The sequence below is a fragment of the Dermacentor albipictus genome, chromosome 2 (assembly GCF_038994185.2).
Source record: "Dermacentor albipictus isolate Rhodes 1998 colony chromosome 2, USDA_Dalb.pri_finalv2, whole genome shotgun sequence".
Lineage (NCBI taxonomy): Eukaryota > Metazoa > Arthropoda > Arachnida > Ixodida > Ixodidae > Dermacentor > Dermacentor albipictus.
In genome coordinates, this window is record NC_091822.1 from 146,375,110 (window position 1) to 146,398,278 (window position 23,169).

Here is a 23,169-nt window from a genome sequence, read left to right on the forward strand (position 1 = left end):
ATGCATTAATTTTCTGAATGAACGTTAGCGCGGACCGCTGAAGCCTGCGAGACGTATTAAGGTGAGTAATGGCAGGAAGCCACGACTGCGCAACGGCCCGCCAAGCAGGAAGTGATATCAGGCGCTCGGGGCTTCCTTCTTTTGTTGGAACCAAAGAAAAATTAAACCCGTTTAATATCGCAGCTTCCTCGTTCTATATTAGGCTTTTTTTTGTTCCCTTACATCGCATCTTCTTTTCAGTCTTCAAAAACAAAGCAAAATAAAGAAGGAAGCAGCACGATCTCAAATCTTCCTTTCTTTCTTTCTTTCTTTCTTTCTTTCTTTCTTTCTTTCTTTCTTTCTTTCTTTCTTTCTTTCTTTCGTAGCAAACAGTTATTGAGTAGCAGGCCACACATGCTGCTCCTACCGAGTTCACTGCTTTTCTCACCTTCAAAAGTGTTCCGCTTGTCTAAACTGCGCACTTTGAACTCACTCGCACGTATGGTCAAGTATGTATACACGGACTGTGTCTCCCGTTGCGCCGTTCGAGTAACGAAGTCGTTCATTCAACTAAAAGTTGGGACCTAAAGGGACACTAGAGAGAAACACATAACCAGTTTATACTAATGAAGTATTCTTTCAAAACTATATTTAGGAGAAAGCTTGCCGCCTATTAGTACATATTTAGGAGAAAGCGATGCCGCCTATTACAGTACATGTAGAATGCAGAGACGCTTTTGTGAGGTAACCACTGGGCCGATTTTAATGACATTCATTGTATTTGAGAGAGAAAGTTCAGTTTTAGTGACTGTATATGCGAAATTTTGATATAGGGCCTCAATTTTTAAAAGTAATTTTCAAAAACTGGTATGTTCGTAGCTCTGCACCAAGAACATATATCTCAGTTCTGTAAATTGCATCCGTTAGAGCACCCAAAGCGGACAAATTTAATTCATTAATTTATTTTTTTACATTAACTGTAGCAGCGTTTACAAGGGTATTGCAACCTTCCTCCTCACTTATTAGTGGTTTATTTCAGAGCCATGTACAATAAATTCATTTTGTCCGCTTTAAATGTACTAGTATATGCAATTTACACAATTGAGATATCGCTTTTCAATGCTGGGTTACAGAGTTGTACACTTGATAGTTTCGTTTGTTGATGTTTCGTAAGTTGGAAACTGCAATATTCAACAATCGTTCTTAACAAATTGACGGCCTAAATGGAACATCCCCTGCTAACAGTCACTACAAATTAACTTTTTTTTCTTTTAAATGCAACGAACCTCAGCAAATTTGGTGCAGTGGGTGCCGAGAAAAACGATTTCTCCGGATCTCGTGTGTTTAGATAGGAGCCCCCGAAAAAAAAAAAAGCTTCCTCTTAAGTTAACTTTGTAGTAACTGGGCTGCTTATTAGAGGGTCAAAATGAAGGTCAGAGTAGCTATTCTCACTTGAAACTTACCAAAATTCCGAAATTTCATATTCCGAAATTGATTCCTTAAGAATACAATGGAGACCATTTTTACCGAAGAAGCTGTAGCTAGGCTCCAGCAGGCGCTGTCGAAATATGTGACGTCGCGGTGATCTTGTGCGGAAACTTCGAGGCGGTGGCGCCAGCGGTCTTGGGACTAATCAAGTCGCCGTTTCTGTCTACTTTTTATCCTAACACCATGTAATCACGCACAGTGCCCTGAATAAAAAAATCATACTACTTCTTCTCCTTCCTTCGTTTTTGCGTCTTTTTGCCTTACCAAACATCTGCCCACACTAAGAAAGGGTTGATCTATGTTGCAGGAGGGGAAGTTTTCTAATGCAGCTCAAATTATATTTACTTTCTTTTTTTTAATTTCCATTCAATAATAGCAATAGAAGTCCCTCAACGGAGCGAGGCATCGTGTCTAGGATGTTTACGCGCCTTGCTTCGAAAACCGGAACGCCGCGTCTGCCGCAGTGTTAGAGCACAACTGTCTCCAGAAACTTGCTTCTTCTTCCGGCGTGGTACGCTGTCGCGCTCTATTTGCTCCCAGGCAGCAAGATGCGATCTCAAGGGGGGGGGACTAACTAATGCAAGGAAGCAAGGAAGCGAGAAAAGGATTAGCGACTTCCGAAACTTGTTCTTGCCGCGATTATCCGGAACGTGAAGCTCCCTCGCCTCGTCTTCTTCTCCCGCTTGCCACGCAATCTCTTCGGCAGGGAACGACATCTTGGTCACGGTTGGAGCAAGCAGTAGGAAGAAAGAGGGGGGCCGTGGGAAGTGAGGGGGGTGGAGTGGCGCTGGAGTGAGTGTAAATTCCTTCGCGCCGGTCGTCCGGCGCGTAATTGTTGCCCCTTGACGACAAGAAGCGCGCGATTCGCTAAAGCGCGCCGGAACCGGTGACGCGCAAAACACAGAAAGACAGCAGCAATAACAACTACGACGACAACAGCAACAACAATATCAATGCAACGCTGGGGCGCGCGCGAGTGTTTCCTTCGGTTGGTTCGCAGCCGTCAGAGGGAGGAGGCAAACTAAGCCACCCGAGCGGCAAACTATCCGGTGAGTAAGCAAGCGCGACAAGGACGAGAGACGCGGCCGCAATCTCGAGACGACGACGACGACGACTCAATCGCGGCGAAAGGAGGCGGCTGGGTCGGTGTACGGATAAAGCCGAAGGCGCGGTGCTGCGAGGAGAAGTGGGGGAGGCAGCGAAGAGAAGGAAAGATGCAGCGAGGCCTGGCCCCGGGCATCGCTGCAGCCCCGTGACGGGAGATGGTTTCTCGCGGCTCTCCAGCCCCTCTGCATTCGCGTGGCAACGGGCTTCTCGGCAGCTCCAAATCAAAGGATAGAAGAGAGATAATAACAAGGAAGACGCGAGAAAGGAAAATGACGCGAGAGAAGGATTACTATATGACATTTTCCTCCTCTCCTCCCTGCCCCTCTTTCTTTCTTCCGTTTCTTTCTTTCTTTTTTTTTCTTATTTTCTTCTCCAGCTCATTTGCCGAGCACTTCGCTCCATTCACCTTTCTTGGCATCTGCCCTGTTTGTTTCCGTCTGTGAGGTATTTTCTATTTTCTTTATTTTACTTCCTCTCTCTCTCTCTCTTCCTTTCTTTCTTTCTTTCTTTCTTGTCTGGAAGGAGAGAACAAGAGATGCGCACCCCAGTTTGCCTTCTTTTTCTGATATTTTTTCCCCGCGTAATGGTGGCAGTTGCGGCCCCCTTGTTTCAACGCCCCGTTATCGTTCGCGCTTCCAATTTGGGCGCGGATTGCGCCCGATTTTTTTTATCGCTCTTGCGCCTCGGGGCGTTCGTGCACGCAGCTCGGTCTGCGCGCGCCACATTAACGCGAATTCAGGCTCCGTTTTGCCCCCCAAACTAAGGAGCCGAAGGCGGTCGTTCAGAGGCAGCACCCGGAAGTTGGCGATAGCACGATGCTGCGCTTCGGTAATGCTTCTCGGCGATAGCAGTGCGATAAGTAGTTTCTCCCGAACCACCACTATGTTTCTGTTAAGTTTGGTACTAAATTATTAAGCAATTATTAATAAATTTTGGGCTTCGGCTACTCCCTTCCATACTGTTCTGTTGCTATCAATCAATCAATCAATCAATGTGAGTGAGAAGATAATGATAATAACGATAAGCGTACCATCGACGGACTGCTCACTAAATATCACTGTACACACTAAACGAATATGGGATACACTCTTGCAGTCCTTAAAATTCATGTGCAGAGGAGAGAGAGAGAGAGAGAGGAAAGTCAGGGAGGTCAACCAGATATCAGTCTCCGGTTTGCTACCCTACACTGGGGATGGGAGACAGGGGTTAGAAAGATGACAGAGAGGAAAACTCAAAAAAAAAAGAGAAACATGCACACATGGAGACACACACGGACAAAAGGCGTTCCAGTTAAAGACGTTCGCGAAGGTCGGTAGATCGCAGAAAGCGCAATAGCGCCTGCACGGCCTTCTTCCTTGACGTTAGGTTGTCAGGTGCAGGACTGCTCCAGGTACTAATTTGGATGACAGTCTAAACAACCTGTTGAATTCGAGCTCTGTCCACTGTATCAACGCATAAACGTACCCCTGCATACATAACTATCCGGCTGAAGCTTATCACATAAATTCTTTGGTTTGAAGCTAAACTTTTCGACAAAATTACCTGTCTGGTTCGGAAGACTGATTAGGACTTCGACTGTGAGTCCAACCAAAACAAAGGGGGAATTTAATTCCCTTTTTTGGTTGGAGTCACTCTCAAAGTCCTAAATCTTTGGCTTGCAATACATACTTTAGTTCACTATATAGATTTCCTTATGTGTGTGCATAACTTTTGGAGCTCATGCAAAAGTGTCATCATCTGACCGCGACGCGACGCAACGCAACCAGCTAACCGGTGCCATGTTGGAAGGTTGCTCTGGCCGCAAAAGCGAGAGAGCCCACTGCGCTCATTGCATAGGTTTCATCGAGTGAATGCGCCGTGGGTTAGGTAATTGTTCTGTGTTTGAATTCCAACATGTGAACCAGTGTTTTATCGAACCACTAGTTACAACATTAAAGCAGTCCTTGATGTAACGTTGCAGCCACACTTCATGCAATTCATGCAGAAAATTATTAGCAGTGGAGGAGTAGCAACCAATTCATCCCTGCCGCAAAAAGAAAAAAAAGGAGAAAAAAAACGAAATTGCCGGTAAATACGGACACGTTGCTGGTCCGAACATTAACGAACGAACATATGAACATACGAACATTAACACGTTGCTGGTCCTTCATGGTAAAAAAATAAACGATCTTTTTTTCTTTGTTTCCAATCGCAGTAATCTTGTTTAGAACAAGCGATGGCTTCCTTCACTTCTTTGTTATAAAAAGTCGAGCATCATAACAGTTCCTTAAGTAAAATTCTACTAGCTTGTGATAAAAATGCTGTTCCTTAACCCCCTCGCAAGAACAGAAAACAAAAATCTGCATTTTTGTGCGCAGGATAAGTATATGATACAGTAAAGAAAAGCATATTCCGAGCTTCTGGGGCGGGTTACACGTATGCACATAAACGATGAAATTTAAGTGCATGCGCGACTCATAATTTGCGCCATGCACCCATAATGTCGTCGTGTGAACACTAGTGCTCATATGCGGCAATTCGCGTCGTAGCCGAAATAAAGCACGGGAAAATTTGTAGTCCTCAAGCTGTTGTAGGCCAATCGCAACGTTGCGGAAATCGCACAATCCACAGATTGACGCCGAGTAATTGATTCTTTTTTGTGTGTACTCATATTTCTTGGGCGTTGCTCTGCGCTAACGCAAGATGTCCTGCAAAAAAAAAAAGGAAGCATGACAATTAGATGTATAGGAACTGAACATTTTTGAGGCGATTTATTCGTTCTCCATGGGAAAGATAAGAATTATTTGGCGATCTTGGAGCTGTTTAAGGCAGCTAATTGAAGCTTAGTCACAACGTGTGCTAGTCATTTCTTGCAGCGCTGGTGTTTTTTAGTATTGATCGCATGAGACACGTGGACAGCTTACATGCGGTAGCTTAGCTACCATATAAACACTAACGCGGTCGTGCAAGCTTTTCTTTTTTCTCTCTCTCTTCTTTTTTGTCTAAAAATACGAACGACGCTTACGGTACAGTTGAACGGGAGTTTTGGCTGTGGTACATTATGTAAATGTTGGACACTTTATGATTGAGTGCTGATAGAATATGGGACATACACACGCAAAATATAAGTAACGGCAGCTGGTAATGCTCCAGAAGGAAACGACAAAAAAGTACCATTACACTCGTGGATAGTTTCCGAGAGCACAATTGTCGCGAAAACTTGCCCAGGCGTCGAAAGAATGGAGAACCACGGCCTCGTGTGCTTCGCGAGGAAAATTGCAATCCGCTTAATCCCGACGGTAACATTATGCGTGTAGAACCGAGCGGCTCTAAGCCACGTTGCCGTCCTCGGAATTCGCAGTTGCCGAGATGTGGAGATTTTTCGCATGACGCTTTCGTAGCTCCCATTTCGAGCGGAGCATTCTTACTTCCTTGGTTTGCTTTCCAGCATGACACATTTAGCTTGATTCAAATTCTGAGTACTTCGCCCGCTGTTGCCCCTCTCCTCACTCCGGCGCCTCCATTTAAACGTGGTGGAATAGATGGCAGCAGATTTTGCATAACGTCTATAAACAAACTGAAGAAAACCGTTGATAAAAGGTACAAAACAATACGCTCGTACACCCCTGGCGTGTTTATATATATATATATATATATATATATATATATATATATATATATATATATATATATATATATATATATATATATATATATATACATGTGTGTGTGTGTGTGTGTGTGTATATGTATATATATATCGCTCGTGCCGTGGCGTCGCAGCCAATGGGAATTTAGGTGCCATTTCGCTGCTACAGACGCCGGACGCCGGGTTTCTAGCCCAACGAGCCGTTTTACTCTTTTGCATCAATAAATACTTGCAAGCCATCAGAAATAAATAAATAAATAAATGCAAAATATGGTAGTAAGACCTGTTCGTTTTCTCTGTGAGCGAAGACAACGCAAGACCGGCATGCTGCATTTCCGGCTCACTGCAGAATTAGCGAAGGTCTTTATAACGTTATACGATACGTAACCATACTGATATCGTAAACATAAACAGTGAGGTTCGGTTCATTATGGTACGCGGATGATTGCACGTTGCGTGTCTCAGGTCCTGATGCGAATGAACTTGCGCAAAAATGTAATAAAATTATAGCACGTTTGTCTGTTTGGACACAGACTAATAAGCTTAAAGTAAACGCAAAGAAAACAAAAGTTGTAATATTTTGAGCAAAGAATAAACCACTTAAGAATAATCATGCTATTTATTTTCAGATCCGACGCATTGAACTGGTTGAAGAATTTAAAATTCTTGGCGTACATTTTTCTTCTAATTGACGTTGGGATACCCATATCAAACATCTCTGCGGCAAACTCTCCGCGGTTACCGGTGCTATGGCACGTTGCCGCACATTTCTAACTACGAGAGCGAAACCGTCGCCGCACAGCCTCAAGTTGCTGAGGCTCTACCAATGCAGCATAAGAAATTACTCTTACCTTGTCTGGGCTACAACATTTAATCTAACTTGCAAAAGCTGGTGATACTTCAAAAGAAAATAGTTCGGTATATAGAGAACGTTATTCTGCTTTCGCCAACAGATAATATATTTCTCAAATACAGACTAAACCGCGTAGATAAATTATACAGACAGATTACTAGAAACAATTTACTTCTCATCTGAACATGTTAATAATTATTTTACATCCGTCGCTCAGCTATAACTCTGCACTCACACAAAACATACTACACGAAACTCCGAGGTATGGAGGCTACCTCGGTTTCGAAACAATTACAGCCTACAGTCCTTGACATAAAATATACCGACTGTACTAAACAAAAATAAGCACACAGCTACGCTAAATAAAAATGGTTTGCGTGATTACTTTCTTTCTTCATAGTGACACTTTAGTATATAGCATTCAAGTGTAAAATGTCATTTTTTATGCATATATGCGATGCGTAATGTTTGTTGTGTATAAAGCCTTCTGTGTATATATCATGTGAGTGCTACTGCACTGCCATGTAAGGAACCGTGGGCCTCCGTCAAGCTGCTGCGACAGCTTTTTGTCCAGGAGTCCCTCCAGTTCCTTTTGTTTCTCGTACATAAAATTGATTGATTGATTGATTGATTGATTGATTGATTGATTGATTGATTGATTGATTGATTGATTGATTGATTGATTGATTGATATATGCGATTTTGCCATTGGCTGGAGTTTGTTCTTGCAACCTGCTCTAGCGTGCGAAATGCTTTTCAATAGGGCGCCCGGCCTGTTTCGCGAGTGCGTTTTTTTTTTATTGATATGATGTAAGGAGATGTTGGCGCGCAGTTTAAGGCGCCGGCTACTCCTTATCTCTTGGGTGGTTCCATCATACCTCATTCAGGGTTCACGGTTACATATCAAATAATCTTTTCACACAAGCACCAGGGCTTATAACGCAACGTTTCCACAGAATGATTATTGTTAAACGCAGATTTTTTTCTCCGGCTCCGTGATGCCTCTAAGAGGCATCGCCCACGAGCTTTGCCTGCAAAACCTTTTCGCTTTATTTTTTTTCAGCGGGATAAAATACGAGCTCGACGTGAATTGCAATTCTCGCGCGAGCGCTTAACGCGCCGCCTCGTCTCATCATCACGTGAATTAAGTGCGCACCGCGCTGACGACAACGCGTGCCGTTTGTCAACACGAGAGAGAGAGAGAGAGATGAGAAGGAAAGGCACTCGGCTCCTTCTATTCGTGCGCGCGCGCGTGTCGAGTTGTGTATTTTCCTAGCTACCGAAACCCTTCGTCAGGATGCGCAGCACCCCGGCAGCGCTATAGAGTCAGTAGCAGCAAACAGCGAGGCAAGTTGCGTTCCTCTCGAGTCTCCCACTTGTTTCTTTCTCTCGCTTTCCTTTTTGGCCTCTCTTGATCTTCTCGCGATGGAACAGCGTCGAGCTCTTGTTTCGCCATTGCTCGGCCTCTCAAAAGACAACACCTCCCCTTCTTTCTCTTCTAACTCATTTTCCTCCTCCTTCTCTTCGCCCTCGTGTCGTCTTTGTCGCTCATTTCGTATTACCATTGTACTTCCGTTTCGGTCGCACTATACCATTCATCTCATTGCGTTCCTCCACTTCCTGCGCTTTTGTATCACGCGCTGCCGCGTGGGTAGCGTGAATCCCTGCGTCAGTCGTTTAGCCGTCAGGCAGCGCGCTTGTCCAAGCGCGACCCGCGCCCGCGCCCATCCAACAAAGTGTCCTGGCGCGACGCCAACGAATGCATGCGCGCGAATTATGCGCGATATTTTCCTCTCCGTCTCTATTTCTCTGTCCTTTTTCTCTCTCCGAATGCCAAGCGGGGCAAGATAGTGAGTGCGTGCATAGTGAGTGGTGCGTCGAGAAGACTAGCAAAAAAAAGAAATTACAACAACAACGAAATTCAAGCCAACTCTTAAACGGTGATGAAGGGGGATGTTCCGACGTACGCGAATCTCCGGACGCACACCGCCAGTTTCACGGCGAGTCGTACGCATTGCGCCGACATCACGCAGCGATTACATTATGCAGAGCCCCCCCCCCCTCCCCCTCCCCCCTCCGTGGTACAACATAGCGATCAAGGAATGTCGCTGCAAAAAAATAAGTGCGTGGTATTTCCAAGCTGCAGGCTTGGTTTCATCTATCTATCTATCTATCTATCTATCTATCTATCTATCTATCTATCTATCTATCTATCTATCTATCTATCTATCTATCTATCTATCTATCTATCTATCTATCTATCTATCTATCTATCTATCTATCTATCTATCTATCTATCTATCTATCTATCTATCTATCTATCTATCTATCTATCTAACTAACTAACTAACTAACTAACTAACTAATCGCTCATTTGTCTGGCTCTCTTTTCTAGGCAGTGACAAGAAACTTATTACCTCTCTCTCGTTATTGATGTGCTAAAAAGTGAGGCGTTGGTACGCAGATGCAGCCCCTGCTACTTCTTTCCTCGTGAACAGCTGGTGTTGTACACATCTACTACAATGCAAAAACGAGTTTCATTCTGTAAAAGTGCACACAACTGCATAGCAACGTAACTGTTAATGGAACTAGCATCAACATCACACAGCAATTCTCAAACCAAAGTCGCGAACAAAAATATTCCTAGAATATGAACAACGCTACCCTGTAAGACACAAGGCGGCAATACAAAATAAATTTTAAAAAACGCTGATACCAACAAAATAATAAATATTTTTAAAGAGTATTGTAGAAGCATACTTTGAAGCCGATTCTTGAGTACAGCGTGCCTAGTGCGACCTATGCTTGAAGTAACGGTTGCAGACACAAAAATGGTGTCAATACAATGCACTTGTTACGGTATGGGTTCGAAAATCCGTGTTCACTACGCATGAGCTGGCCGGCACTGCACTTGATGAAGTTTTACATTGTTGTCCCAAATGAGCACAGGGACAGTCTCTGGTGACGTGTGCTCAGCACTCGATATATAAAATAGAAGAAAAACAATGTCAACTAGATTTCTGCCGTGTATTATCACGCATTAAAATGTTTGGTTGTAAGACATGTAAGCGGCTACTCTTTATTGGCCAACATTACTTTATTTGGTAGGTTGTAAAGTATGAACGATTTAATAAACGGATGAATATAAGTTGTTTAACGGCGAGCATACGCTTTTTTTTTTAAGTTTCCGAATGTCCATGGTCAGACGAGCGAATACATGAGCCACCGGTCCCATACACCATTACCTAACGCTATTTGGCGAGGTAGTTCAAACGGACATAACGCAAGCCATTTGTACAAGTAGAGTATGCGTATAGTTTCTTACCCTGGTTCTTTCGTGCACGTGCGTGCGCGCCTGTGTGCAGCGCTGGGAAACAGTCGTCGAAATTTACAGTGGCACTCAGGCGCATGCTTCAGCAATATTCATCCGAGTCAAATGCAATGCGTGGTTAACTAACGTCACTAGGTTAAGTAATCGTTGCGTCGGACTGCACCTAGCCTAACGAAGAGGGAGTCCCAGGTCTGCAACCAACGAAGCGAGTGCGACTGCGTTTCCAAATGAAACGGGAGTTCATCATGCACGATCCAGCACCATCTTGATTCCGCGTTGCAATGCACGGTTTCCTCTGAGAAACGCGTTATGCTTACTTTAGCGCGCTCTACTGGCAACGGTGCGCGTTATGTGCTGTGCATGTTGCCACCCTCTCAAGTGGAATCAGTTTTTGTTTCGTCTTCTTTCACTCACTCGTGCAGACCTGGTGGCGTCGGAAACTCTCACATTTGGTTGAGCTCTCGTGCCGTCGCTCGCCATTTCACCGTCAATGTACACTGTTAACTACGTCGGACTGCTACAAAAAAAAAGGGAAACTACAATGTTACGGGTGTATACTGCGGAAAGAGAGAGAGAAAATAATGCAGAGAAAGGCAGGGAGATTAACCAAAGGTAGTTCCGGTTGGCTACCCTGCACAGGGGGAAGGGTTAAGAGGGATAAAAAGAGAAACAGAGTGGAAGGGGGAGATAGAAAAAAAGGGAGACAAGCACGAACAAAGCGCGTACACTACAGAGCGGTAGGGGGCGGCATTCTTAGAGTCTGTCGTGAAGCCCCGTAGACCGCAAGAACCTTAATAGCGCGAGTAGGGCCTTCAACGCAGATGTTTAACGTGCCGTCAGAAGCTCAATTATTTTGCGTTTTCTGTGTTGTAACTATTGCGGAGCGATGCGTAATTTATGAGGAATCGATATCAGTTTCGTAATCGTAATACGGAAAACACGTCTCAACATTTCAGCAGGAATATTGCAACACCTGAACCTTATAATATAAGGTTCAGACAGTGAATGAACTTGGCTTCCTTTTTTACTATTGGTTTATGGCTTTCTGTTTTTATTATAAAACCTATACACATCGTATAAATAACAATTCATAATCGCAGAACCATGCATATGTCTACGAATCGTAGACTGTTTCCAAGATAGCCTCTGTACTACAGTATATGTGACCCGTTATTAAACGGACCTGTAGACTATGAGACGATTGTAGCGATACTTTGTACAGACAGGCTGAATAGATCTCGTAAGTAAACTTTGCAACCTGTGCAGTCTAGTAAGCAATCTGGCGGCTAAGCTTCATTGCAAATGTACTTTTACATGACACTGGCATTTAAGGTGCGTTTGATGTTATTGGGTCCCGTTGTCCGTCGAACAGCACGCCTTGTCAGCTACCGCTGCTTGATGCCAATGTTGCAGCAGCCACCAGAGTGCGTTTTGAGTTTGCATTCGTGGCCTTTCATCGTATTCCCGTTCAAACACGTCCATATGGAGTGCTGACGATACGCATTTCTTGAGCCTATGTGCGGGTATGCAACTTGCAGCAGGACAGCCATCGTGGTGGGTATGCGGGGATATGTATGCGCGGTCGACGTTCCGAAAGAGGAACGTCAATCCTTATTCCCAGCGCCTAGCTGAACGGGAAAGCGAAGGCAACCGCCGTCGCGTAGACATCCGTTCAGGGCGATGCGGCGCCGAAGTGGCTGCGGTATAAAGTGTCTGCTGGTCGCGCCATTGATGCCTGTGTTCGCTTGCGCGCCTGCGGGGGCCCTGCTTTGCATTGAGTGCGGTTATGTATCCGCAGCGGTGAAAAATGCTCGCTTGTGTGCCAGCGCGCCACGATACCCTATATTTTTCTTGGGACAGAGCTAGTGAGGCTCGCAGCGCGAGCACGAAATAGCACACGCACACACACACGAAAGGAGGGAGCATTTTTCACGTCCCACAGCATTTCACGTCTACTTTGTTATATGAAGTGCGTAGCAAAACCAAAAAGCGAAACCGTTGTTTCTTTTTTTGGCTTGTGTTGCATATCACGTGTATTTTGTTATGTCAAGTGCCTAGCAAAAACAGGGAGCTACACCATTGTTTTCTGGCTTGTGCCGCCGGGAGGAAACTATGTGTTTGTGTGAAAGCTTGGAGACAGGGTTTCGACGTTTATATCCGACCCTGTCTTCTAGATATTCATGCCTTGGTGAAAGTCTAGTGCTTTTTGTTGTTGTCGGTGTTGTTGTTGTTGCTCTTTTTCTTTTCTTATTTTTACACTGATCGCCAGTGCGCGCCGCCGCTTTAAAATATGAAGCTGAATGAACATTACACGACTTACTGAGAATCTTTCGTTGAGGCATTGCAACAGAACGAAAACGCACAAGTTGTTTGCCCGAAGTACTTTTTCGTGAGGTTAATACTTATCGCAGGATAAAGAACAACGTAAAACGACCTGAAGTATTTGTTGTGAAGGAACGCGTTTATGTTTAAAACAGAGAGTGAGTTAGCTCTCCGCAAGTAGTCAGTAAATTACACTTTCCAAAAAGGGCAAAAAGCGATTGTTAAAGAAAAATATTACTTGATTACGGGTGATTAGGTGGCAGGAAAACGGTGACCTCTCAATTTGCAATCAAACTTTTATTAGCTTGCGGTGCGATAGTTCCAACTTTCTGGCTTTATCCGAAGGATAAACATAAGAAATGAATGACTTCAAGCAAATATTTTCGTAGCACCGAGTTAATTAAACACAAAATAGTGCTAATTACCCTAGCGGCTGTAAAGAAAGAGTGCAGGCCAAGGTTAAGGATATAACGATAGATGAGATGAGAAATGCTTCACAGCAAAACAAAAGATAAATAAAAATCAAAAATATAGAAAGAAAAAGTTGTAATTGGCGTTTGTACTTCATGACAAACGGAGAATTAAGTCCCTACATGCCGTGTTAATCGTCCTTTTTTCTCTCTCTCTCTTCTCTCTTCCAGAGTTCGGTGTACTCGATGTCGGTAAAAACGCTCATCACTGTGTCCACCATCATGCTGCTCGGTCTCATAGTAGCCTACCATGCCTTAGAAGTTCAGGTGAGTACTCCTCGTCGTTTTCCTCGGAACATCTGGGGCCGGAATAACAAAGCTTTGCTTTTTAGAAGACACTGTCTCTCATAATCTGTCGCATGCTCTGCTGTGCCCTATATTATAACAACTGGATGTCTTCCACTGTTACGAATCCCCCCCCCCCCCCCCCTTATGTCGGAACGGCTTCGCAAGTCCGGGCCCTAATTTGGTTAGAACGAGCATACGGCAAGCCGATTGTCTCGAACTCTCACTGGTTTCTCCGGGTTGTTTCTTAGTAGTAAGAGGCGATTTAGGGGTGAAATTCTCTCAAACCGTCGCAGTTATGAAAAATCTGCAGGATAGAGCAGAGCAGTATTTCTTTATGCGGAAGGTCTAACCTACCTGTTAATTTGATTTAATGGCGAGCTCACTATTCTAAGCTTACGCTACGTCATTCTAATGACTGCACGAAAGCGACGACAGCGAATGGGTAGCGTTTCTAAAACCAAGTGGCAGTGCTTCAGCCTTTCAGACGACACTGGGGCACAGTCTCCCAAGCAGGGATATGCAAGGAAAAAAGAAAAGCCCACGAAGACAGCAAATGTTTCGCATCGACCTGCACTCGCGGAATGATATCCCGATTCGGCTGCACGTTTGCTCCCGACCACAGCGCCCGCGGATATCGGATTACCGACGAAATCTCCCTGCGCTACACGATATCTCCCCACCCGATTCGGAGCCGCCCACCGACGTCGCCGAAACCGCGCGACAGCTTCGCGGCATCCGCTTCCTGGTTCCCGCCAGACACGCCAGCGAGCAGTACGTCATTCCGCCACCCGAGTAAAATTCACCGCCGGTCGAGGCAAAATGAAGACCGAGAAGGATGGGGTGGGCGGGCGGGCGGGCGAGCGAGCTAGGAGGGAGCTCCTCGTCCCTACGCGCCCACCCGCCTGTTCGCTCGCGCTTGCGAGCGTTCGGGAGAACGATTTTGTTTTATTCATCCCCAAATTCCCCACACTTCATTCCAGAAACGGGCTCGAGGCGAGTTCTCGGTTTCCCCCCCTGCCCCTACACTCCTCTGCCCACTCTCGAAAAACAGGGCTCCCCTTTCTCAGGCGGACCCTCGAATGCGCACATTCGGGAGCAGGGAGCCGACCCCGGCGTAGTGAGAACGCACGCACTCACGCACAGACGCAGGGACTTGCTCATCTAGCTAAAAGCGCCAGCCGTCACCCTTTCCCTTCTCGTTCCTTTCTTTTTTTCTTTCCGTAGTATTTAGTCCCTCCTTCCCCCTCTACTCCGTGCTTCACTGCCTTTCTTCTCTCTCCTCGCTCTCCCCCAGATAACCCTTTACTCTCGTCCCACCCTCTCCGCCTGTAGCCAGTGCGGGTATTTCTCCGCATCTCCCGTTCCCGGGCCCCTCTCGCTTCCCGCTCTCTCGCCCTCCCGTTATCCCCGACCTCTCCGCGGGCCGTCTCACAGCCACGGTTTTTATGGAGCCGGCGGCTCATTTTCACTCTGTTTGTGAATATCGCTTAACAAGCGTGCGCGGTCCGTGGGTATAGTATGTGCGCGGCGGTATCGATTGCATATCGCCTGCGAGCGGTCACTTCATCTAGCTTGCTGCTGCGCCTCCGGCTTTACCAGTTTTACTACATTTTCATTCCCTTCCTCGTTCTCAATCTTTTCTTTCTTTTTTTCTTTTTTTTTTTCGCCTTTGGACCTTTGCTCCACGATTTTTCGCTTGCTTCACTGCCACCCTGTTTTCGGCTTTCATCGTAGTGCGTGCTTCTGCCTCAAAGGAACGGAAGCCCCGCGTTAAATATGAACGATGCATAAAAGCGATGGCTTGGTAGTTTCAAAGTAAGCCCCCCTGTTTCGAAGAATTGGCTGGCACGTACGTTTGTTGGTCGGCTTCATTTCGTCTTTGTTCTCACATTGGCCTCGTCCCTCTAGCTTCCGCGTACCGATCCTCTTCGGCAGCTTCATTATTCTGCAGCTCTCAGCCACTAGTTTTATGTTTACGGCTCGCAACTACGAGAACCTTTTGCCACACGTTATTGTCCACGGTGGGGGAGATTAGAGATGCCTTAACAATGAGAGAAAAACTGAAAGGGGTGGATCGTAAAACATACGGCTTCGAACCACTCCATAAACTACAGTGCCGCCAGCCCGACTAGCAAGTATCGCACTGCAGGCGCGAGTTTCGGCTGAAGACGCGTTCTTGTTCTGCAAGGAATGTTCTCGGGATATTTCAGAACATTTTTGAAAGCGACATAAATTGTACGGTATGATTCAGGAAATTAGCGTATTTGTTTGTTTGTTTGTTTGTTTGTTTGTTTGTTTGTTTGTTTGTTTGTTTGTTTGTTTGTTTGTTTGTTTGTTTGTTTGTTTGTTTGTTTGCGTGCCTGAGGACAGGCTAGGCAATACCTCTTTCTTAAGTTAGTCGTCTACACGAAGGAGGTATGGTGCTGGCCGAGTTCCAACAACGCCCTCTTAAGAAAGAGTAATGCTCCTTGAGCAGCGCGAGCCATCGCTCGCAGCACAAATGTGAGCAAGTTGCAATCTTTGGCTCCATTATTGTGAGTAATCGCCCTTTTATTATCGGGTTGTTTTTCTTCCCGGAAGGCAAAAGCATTAACGTTCCTTGACTCCACCTTTTTTTATCGTTTACTAAATATATATATATATATATATATATATATATATATATATATATATATATATATATATATATATATATATATATATATATATATATATACACGAATAGATCACTTGCTACTGAGAATTCTATTTCGAAATTGGTGATAAGGAGGCGGTAGAAATAGGGAGCAGGAGTGTTATAGGTCGAAAAATGTGTTGTTTCTACACGGCTGCTCCTATCGAGTGCATTATGCAGCCTTCGTTTTTTTCCCTTCTTTTTTTCATTTTTCTTGCACTTTTAGCAAACGCACAGTGCCACGATCCATTAGTATTTGTGAAATATATAGGGGTCGCAAAACGGAGCGAAGTATTACACTTCTTTATCTTGTTTTTCCACGTATAAAAAGCGCGTGTCCTCGCACTAGTCTTTATTGCTTCGTATTTTTCTTTTTTTCGGGCCGACTTTCCTTTAATCTTCTTATCATTTATTTCGCTGCCAAAGTGAAAAAGAAAAACGTTCGTTCCGCCCCCAAATGCAAGGTCAGAGGCGCACCCATTATTGATGTCCGCATGCATGCCGCCTTTTCCGTGCTTACGTCGATGGTTTTGCAGCTTGGTAGCCGGCGGCGCGTGAACGACCCATTCCATGCGCTAAAGCTTCCGTGGCGAGAATGCTGAGCATGCCGGCGTCGTGCGGCGTAAATTACGAAGGCGGCGACGCGGCGGACACCGCATGCACCAGTGTGGCATTCGTGGTCCGGGATAAAAAAAACAAGCAACAAAAATAAAACAAAAACAAGAAGCAACTCTGATAACGACAGTGATACAACCGCGAATCAGCCGCAATAACCAAAGACTGCGTAAGGTATCTCGAAGTGCGCTAATATTTCGTACTCGTGTCAGTCTATTGAGTACACGTCGTAGTTAAAGTTACATTCTGTGTTTTTCTCCTCCCAAAAAAACTACGAGTTAATTAAGAGGAACGCCGTAGTGAGGGGACTGCGGATCGATTTAGACCACCTGGAGTTCTTTATCGTGCACCTAAATCTGAGGACCACGCGCATTTTTTTTCATTTCGCCACCATCGAAATACGGCCGCCGCAGCCTGGATCGATCCCGCGACCTCCAGCTTAGCAGCGCAATGCCATAGCCACTAAGCTACCACGGTGGGTCGAGTCATAGTCGAGTGCTTTTAGCCGAGTTCTCTATAGACGTGGAATACTTGATCGATTGATCGATTGGTTCATTGATTCATTGATTGATTCTGTTTTACTGGTTTGATGTTTTAAAGAAGCATTTACGGGGCTACAAGGAACAATAAGTTGAGGGCTCCATAATGATTTTTGCTGCCTGAGGGTAATTCGACGTGTGCTCCAAATTCGACTACTATTTTTTTTTTTTTTTTGCTTTTCGCCCCGAAAAGTCGGCTTCCTGGGTAGGAATTTAAACCGCGATCGCAAGCTCAGCAGCATATCGCCATGCTCGCTAAGTCACCACGGTGGGCCAGTTGCAGTAAATTTTAACTTATTTGCGTTAGTTTACACTTAAGTCATGCTACGCTGCACTTTTGTGTGGCACACAAGGGCAACGTTGCGCGGAGTGGAGCGGGAGCTGGGCATCGGCGACGGCTGCTACGCGGTCCCGTCACATTTTGAGGGAAGCGGAGCAATCGAACTCGTCCTCTGAAGAGACAATGAAGATACCGGCGACAATAAACTGCGCGATCGGCACAGCCAAGCCAACGGACAACAATCGGTGACACGCGCATAGAGTTATCGAGTCGATCGACGCCGAACGTGTGCCTCCCACGTAGTGATATACAGTACAAGAATTCGACATGAATGGATGATATTTGTGGCATATGCCAGACGTTTCATATTGATGCGGAATAATCGTTGTCTAATTGTCGCGTCTAGACCGCTGCCGTTCGGGCTACACATCTAGGGCGCAGTGAGCAGAAAGGCATATTTGTGCTATAGTTTGGCTAGGTGACTAATATACACTAAAAAATATTTTTTAATTACTAACTTAGGGGACGTGCTGTAGTCGCAAAATTGAAGCCGAGAAGTAACGAAGTAACGTCTGCTTAGTAGAAATCCTAAAAAGAGCACCATTTTTGGTATATGCGACCTTAAAATGTGCTACGAAATACGTAGGCGGCCCAGTTAACAGCCTTTAGAAAGCGTTTCTCTAACAGTTAGGGACGATCTGCAACGCCGAGGTACAATTTTTTAGCTAGTTTTGGGCACGAATGTATCGCAAGTGCTGCTAGCTGGCCTTATGATTTCTGCTCGGCTTCAATTTTTCAATTAGAACATGAACCCCAAAGTTAGTAATTAAGGAAAGTTAATTAGCATATTTTAGTTACACAGCGATATTATTGTTGAAAATTTTCTAGCTGCTAATGTCCACCTAGTCACGTAGACTGTCTGCAAAAATGGCAGGAACCTAGATATGACATCTTTTTTTTAATTATTCCGCGTAAAAACAAACACAAGGTATATAGGTGCCTCGTTGTACAAAGCTGCGTGTCGGGCTTAGCTCCGTAATCGTCAGGAGATTTTGCGATATGATGGAGCTGCTCGTTGCAATTAGTGCAGCTACCTTATTCTTAATAAGATTGCGTCTTATAGTCACGGTGAGATGAAGCCGCGTCATTGCACTGGCTGCTACCTCCGCATGCCACCGGTCCGGCAACTATAGCTGCAAACTAATTTAGCTGCACTTTTCAACTCCATTAACATCTAGACTGAAGTCTTCTTGCAGTGCATTCATCGCGCCGCTCTTACTTTCTCCTCGAGTCGTAGCAGAGGATTAGGCTGTGCCTGTATCATCTAGCACGCATTTACGTTTATAAAATAAGTAGAAAGCTGCGTCTTACTTTAACTAGTCTGATTACACGATGTGTCGTAGTCATAAGAAATGAACTGTCAGTGGTCCTTCGCATCATTTTAGTTGTGCTGCGTGCCGTGTTAGTTCTACGGAGCGCTGCATTATTGCATGGTTCAGTTGCCCGCGCACATTCGGACTACTTTATTATTAGTGTCATCATCATCATCATGTCGGCACGTCATTGAAACGACAACGGGCACCTGTAAAGCGTGCTCTGTTGCCACATGATCATGCTTGAGGAGAAGCGCGCATTCAATCCCCTCAAGCGGCAGCGAAACAATGTGCTCTTCTCCTCAAGCAGACTCGTACGGCAGCAGAGCACGCTTTACAGGTACGCACAGAAAAAAAAAGAGAGAGACTGGGAAAGGGGAGGGGAATTCTAAGGCGACTTCAACAGCTTTGCTGCAAGCAATTGCGAATTAGAAATATGGCCGTGCAAATACCATATCCTGTCTTTTCTGAGTGCACAGCCTAATATAAACATTCACTGAGGCTGAACTATTCCATAAACTACGTACGGCTTTATCTCCAGAACTGAAGGTCAAAAGGCCTTGCATAAAACGTTATTTAGCGAAAGGCTAGAAGTAAGTTGTTTTATTTAGTGAGGCGTTTCATCGTACGTTTGGGTGCTCTAATGCTCTAAAATGCGTACTTTTGAAGGCAGCGTATTACCACGGCCTGACCATCAAATTCAAGGAAACGTACCTCAAAGAAAAGAAAGAAAGGCAAACTCCTTTGGGAATGGTAGCTGATCGATACCATTCTTTTTCCTCGCAAATGAAGCCACTAAGCTTTTTTGTTCATTTTTCTTCTAAAGGCGTGTGCGCGTTGAAAAAAAAATCTCCTTTGCTGGTTCAGCTTTCTCGCAATGGTGCTTTCACATATTCACGAATTGAAACGGTTTTCTTTTTTATTATTATTATTCACCTTAGAGCTTTACTGCGTGGTCTCTTTACTACGGTTACCACGTAGTCAAAGTGTATCGCCTTCTCAGATGCAGAAAAATAAATAACTCTGCGAAGGCTGGTAGAAATCGATAAGAACGCGCGCCATGAATAGCCGTGGGCTATGACGCGGGCGGAAGTAAACAGCCTTTCACTTTTACCTGCATCTCTGCTGTCCCAGTCATTTCTTTTACTTTCTATTATTGGTCTTCTCGTGCAGCCTGCTTTTCTGGCCGTGCTATTGAATATAAATGCATTTAAAAGCTTGGCGTATGCTATCCTTTACCATTAGAGTGACCCATAAAATGTTTTTTTTTATAATTCTGTTTTTTACATGTCACCATTCTATTTCTACCCCCAGGAAGTGAAAGAAACGGCCGCGTCCACCGCATTTTTCTCCATATAAACACCTAAAGCAATGTTGCAGCATTTCGATACGACTCATGAATGTGTATCTGACACCAAAGGAAATACTTCTTTGAAAGCACCGGTTTACCCAGTGTCCTTAACCGGGAAGTCAACAATACCGTGCACAAACTGAATCTATCGGCTTAGCCTTGAGGCTGAAAATGGATGTGAAATGAGCCAGGAACGTGCATAGCTCTATCAATATTTAGCGAACACTGAAAAGGAGGACAGGAAAAGTGCTGACTCACGACGGAAGTCAGTCTTGAAGGTGCATGAAAAACTAATACCGAAATATTACCTTTCGTTCAGACTCAAAGCAGAGAGGACTAGTGTGAAGACTGTTTTTCAGGTGGCAACATCAATGACTTCTTTTCTTATGTCGCTGAGCTTCCTTGAGCAGTCAGTTAACTCATGCCGCTAACGTGCCTAGGCGTTGATAGTCAACTAACCACCGCCACGTTCGGCTAGTGTTTTAAGCGATAAGGTCGAAAGCATCGCATGGTATGGCAAAATCTTGTAAACAAGCGTCCCGTAGCGCATCTAAGTTTCCTTACACAGCGTAGACGACTTCACGCTCACCCAACTTTTGAAGATCGCGTTCTCATGAGAAGTGAGGCGAAAGAGCGACGAGTGAAACATCACGGTCACTGTGGCACGAGCCTGTGCCGTCACGTCCGTAGGTCCGCAAAATAAACCAATATCACTCATACTCACTAACGAAATATATGTTTAACTTATGCACACGGTATCAGCAGACTCGACCACGATCACTTGGCCTCACCAAAGTCAAATGTTATTGAGTTATTTTGCAAACAGTTGACACTTTGCAATGTGTTTAAAATTTTGCTGTAAATAGTTTTGATGTGTTCTTTCTTACCAGTTGTATTTGGTTTTATTAGTAAACTGCTACTTCTGCTACTCTAGTGATGTAAAGGCCTTATTCAGGAAGCTTACGCCTTCCTTTTGCCTTACCTTGCGGGCAAACCTTGAATTTGTTTTGCCCAAATAAATGAATAAAAACCTAGCCGGGCTCACTCTAACTCGCCAGAAGCATACTCAGCCGGACTCATTTGGATACAGACTCAGCAGATACCCTGTTCATCGGGCTCACTGGGACTCAGACTCACCAGATATCCCCTTCATCGTGCTCACTCGGACTCAGACTCGCGAAACACAGACTCAGCCGGACTCAATCAGACTCAGACTCACCGGTTGTTGTAATTCTCAGTGCATCGACTCGTGAGGTAATTCACCGACCTATGCCTCGAGCTGCGTTTTAACTTCTAGCGTATTGTCCGTAATGTTGTGCGGGATGATATGAACAGGCCACATTGAAACGCAGGCCACAAATGTGAAATAACTTTTGTGATTGAAAGTAAACACAAAAATGTACTGCGAAACGATCGGGTGTGCCACATCATAAGGCAGAGACTAACCTCGGGAGCCAATTGCAATATTTTCTAAATTTCCAGCCCCGCGCTGTAGGTTGCCTCGACGCACTCCTCCGAACTCCCGCGCACACATAATTAAGCCTGAGCAGTTGCTGAGCAGTGCACAGTGGCGTACAAGTGAAGACCAATCTTGAACATGTTTATGTACACATTTGTTTGGTTATACGACTTGGATTACTAGATCGTATCAAGGTGTACATACCAGTGGAGCTACTTAGCAAAGCCATTGACTCAGGGCTGCAAAGTCTCTTTTGCAGCGGAGCCCTCTAGATGGCCGAGATTTTTTGTGTCCGTCAGAAAGAAGATATATATATATATATATATATATATATATATATATATATATATATATATATATATATATATATATATATATATATTGAACCGGAAAAAAGTTCATGTCTCCTTTGTAATCAGGCATACAACACACAGCTCAGTATTCATTTCAATAAATAAAGGCACAAAACAAGCGTAAAGACCGCATGATGGATGATAAGGCGCCTGTGAACAATGCCAGGCACGTTCCTTCTTCCCACGTGTGTTTCCCGAAAAAGATTACGGTTGCATAAGCTGCTCCGGTGGGAGAGGGGCAGCAGCAGCATACGAATCAGTGAGGGATGTCATCAAACGTCATATATAAACCTGCGTAGCAACTCATTCAATTCGTTGTAAGACCGCTATCGGTAGACCACGCAAAGTTAAGGTTCCCGAAGAGCAGCGTGTGAATACGACAAACGTCGAAGAGTGCAAGATCGTAATGCTCAACAACGGCGTTGTGCTAAGACTAGGCAGGGCAATAAAGCATTTCATATCTCCATTGACAGCATTTCAGTGGTTTTCTAACAGCTTCGTTGGCCATCCACTTTCGCATAATCGGAATGGCGAAACATTTTTTTTTGCTCGGTGATGTCATGTTTAGTTATCGCTGGCTGAGACAAAAATGTATTCTGTTTCTTACGCATGTTTGTACACCCTGTTTAGAGGAAACATTTTTCCACATGTCAGCAACATGCCCTCAAAAACGTGCCCCCAGCTGAGGCTGTTCCATTTCTTACAATGTGTCTCTTTTGGAACGTCTTCTAAGCGCTGAGTCCGCAGACGCACGACAACGTTAGTTGCTTTCTGAGACCAGAAAAAGAAGTTTAAAAAAACTTGAAAGACACTCGGGAAATTCGTTTTCCTTCCAGCAGTTATGCTTATTTGGCCTCCGGGAAGAAAGTGGGTTGAGAAGGGGAAGCGAAAAGCAGCGACAGAGCCGAACAGCCGAAGCGCTTTAGAAAACGACGCCCTCCGTTTTCGGTGCGCGCGCGTACACCTGTTTACGTTGCCGTCACTGGGTATCGTGCGCGTGACAACCAACAATACTAGGCCTTCCTATACCACCTCACGCGGGGCCTCCCGGTAGGCTAT

General features: G+C 44.9%; 1 protein-coding gene across 3 annotated transcripts in view; it reads left to right on the plus strand.

Moving 5' to 3' along the window:
- SK (small conductance calcium-activated potassium channel) overlaps positions 1–23,169 on the plus strand; it is a 470,614-nt gene that overhangs the window by 355,724 nt on the left and 91,721 nt on the right. For all 3 annotated transcript variants that reach the window (XM_065435628.2, XM_065435629.2, XM_065435631.2), the window contains one exon: positions 13,350–13,445. In XM_065435628.2, the coding sequence (XP_065291700.2) occupies positions 13,350–13,445 (96 nt within the window). The remainder of the gene's footprint in view (positions 1–13,349; positions 13,446–23,169) is intronic.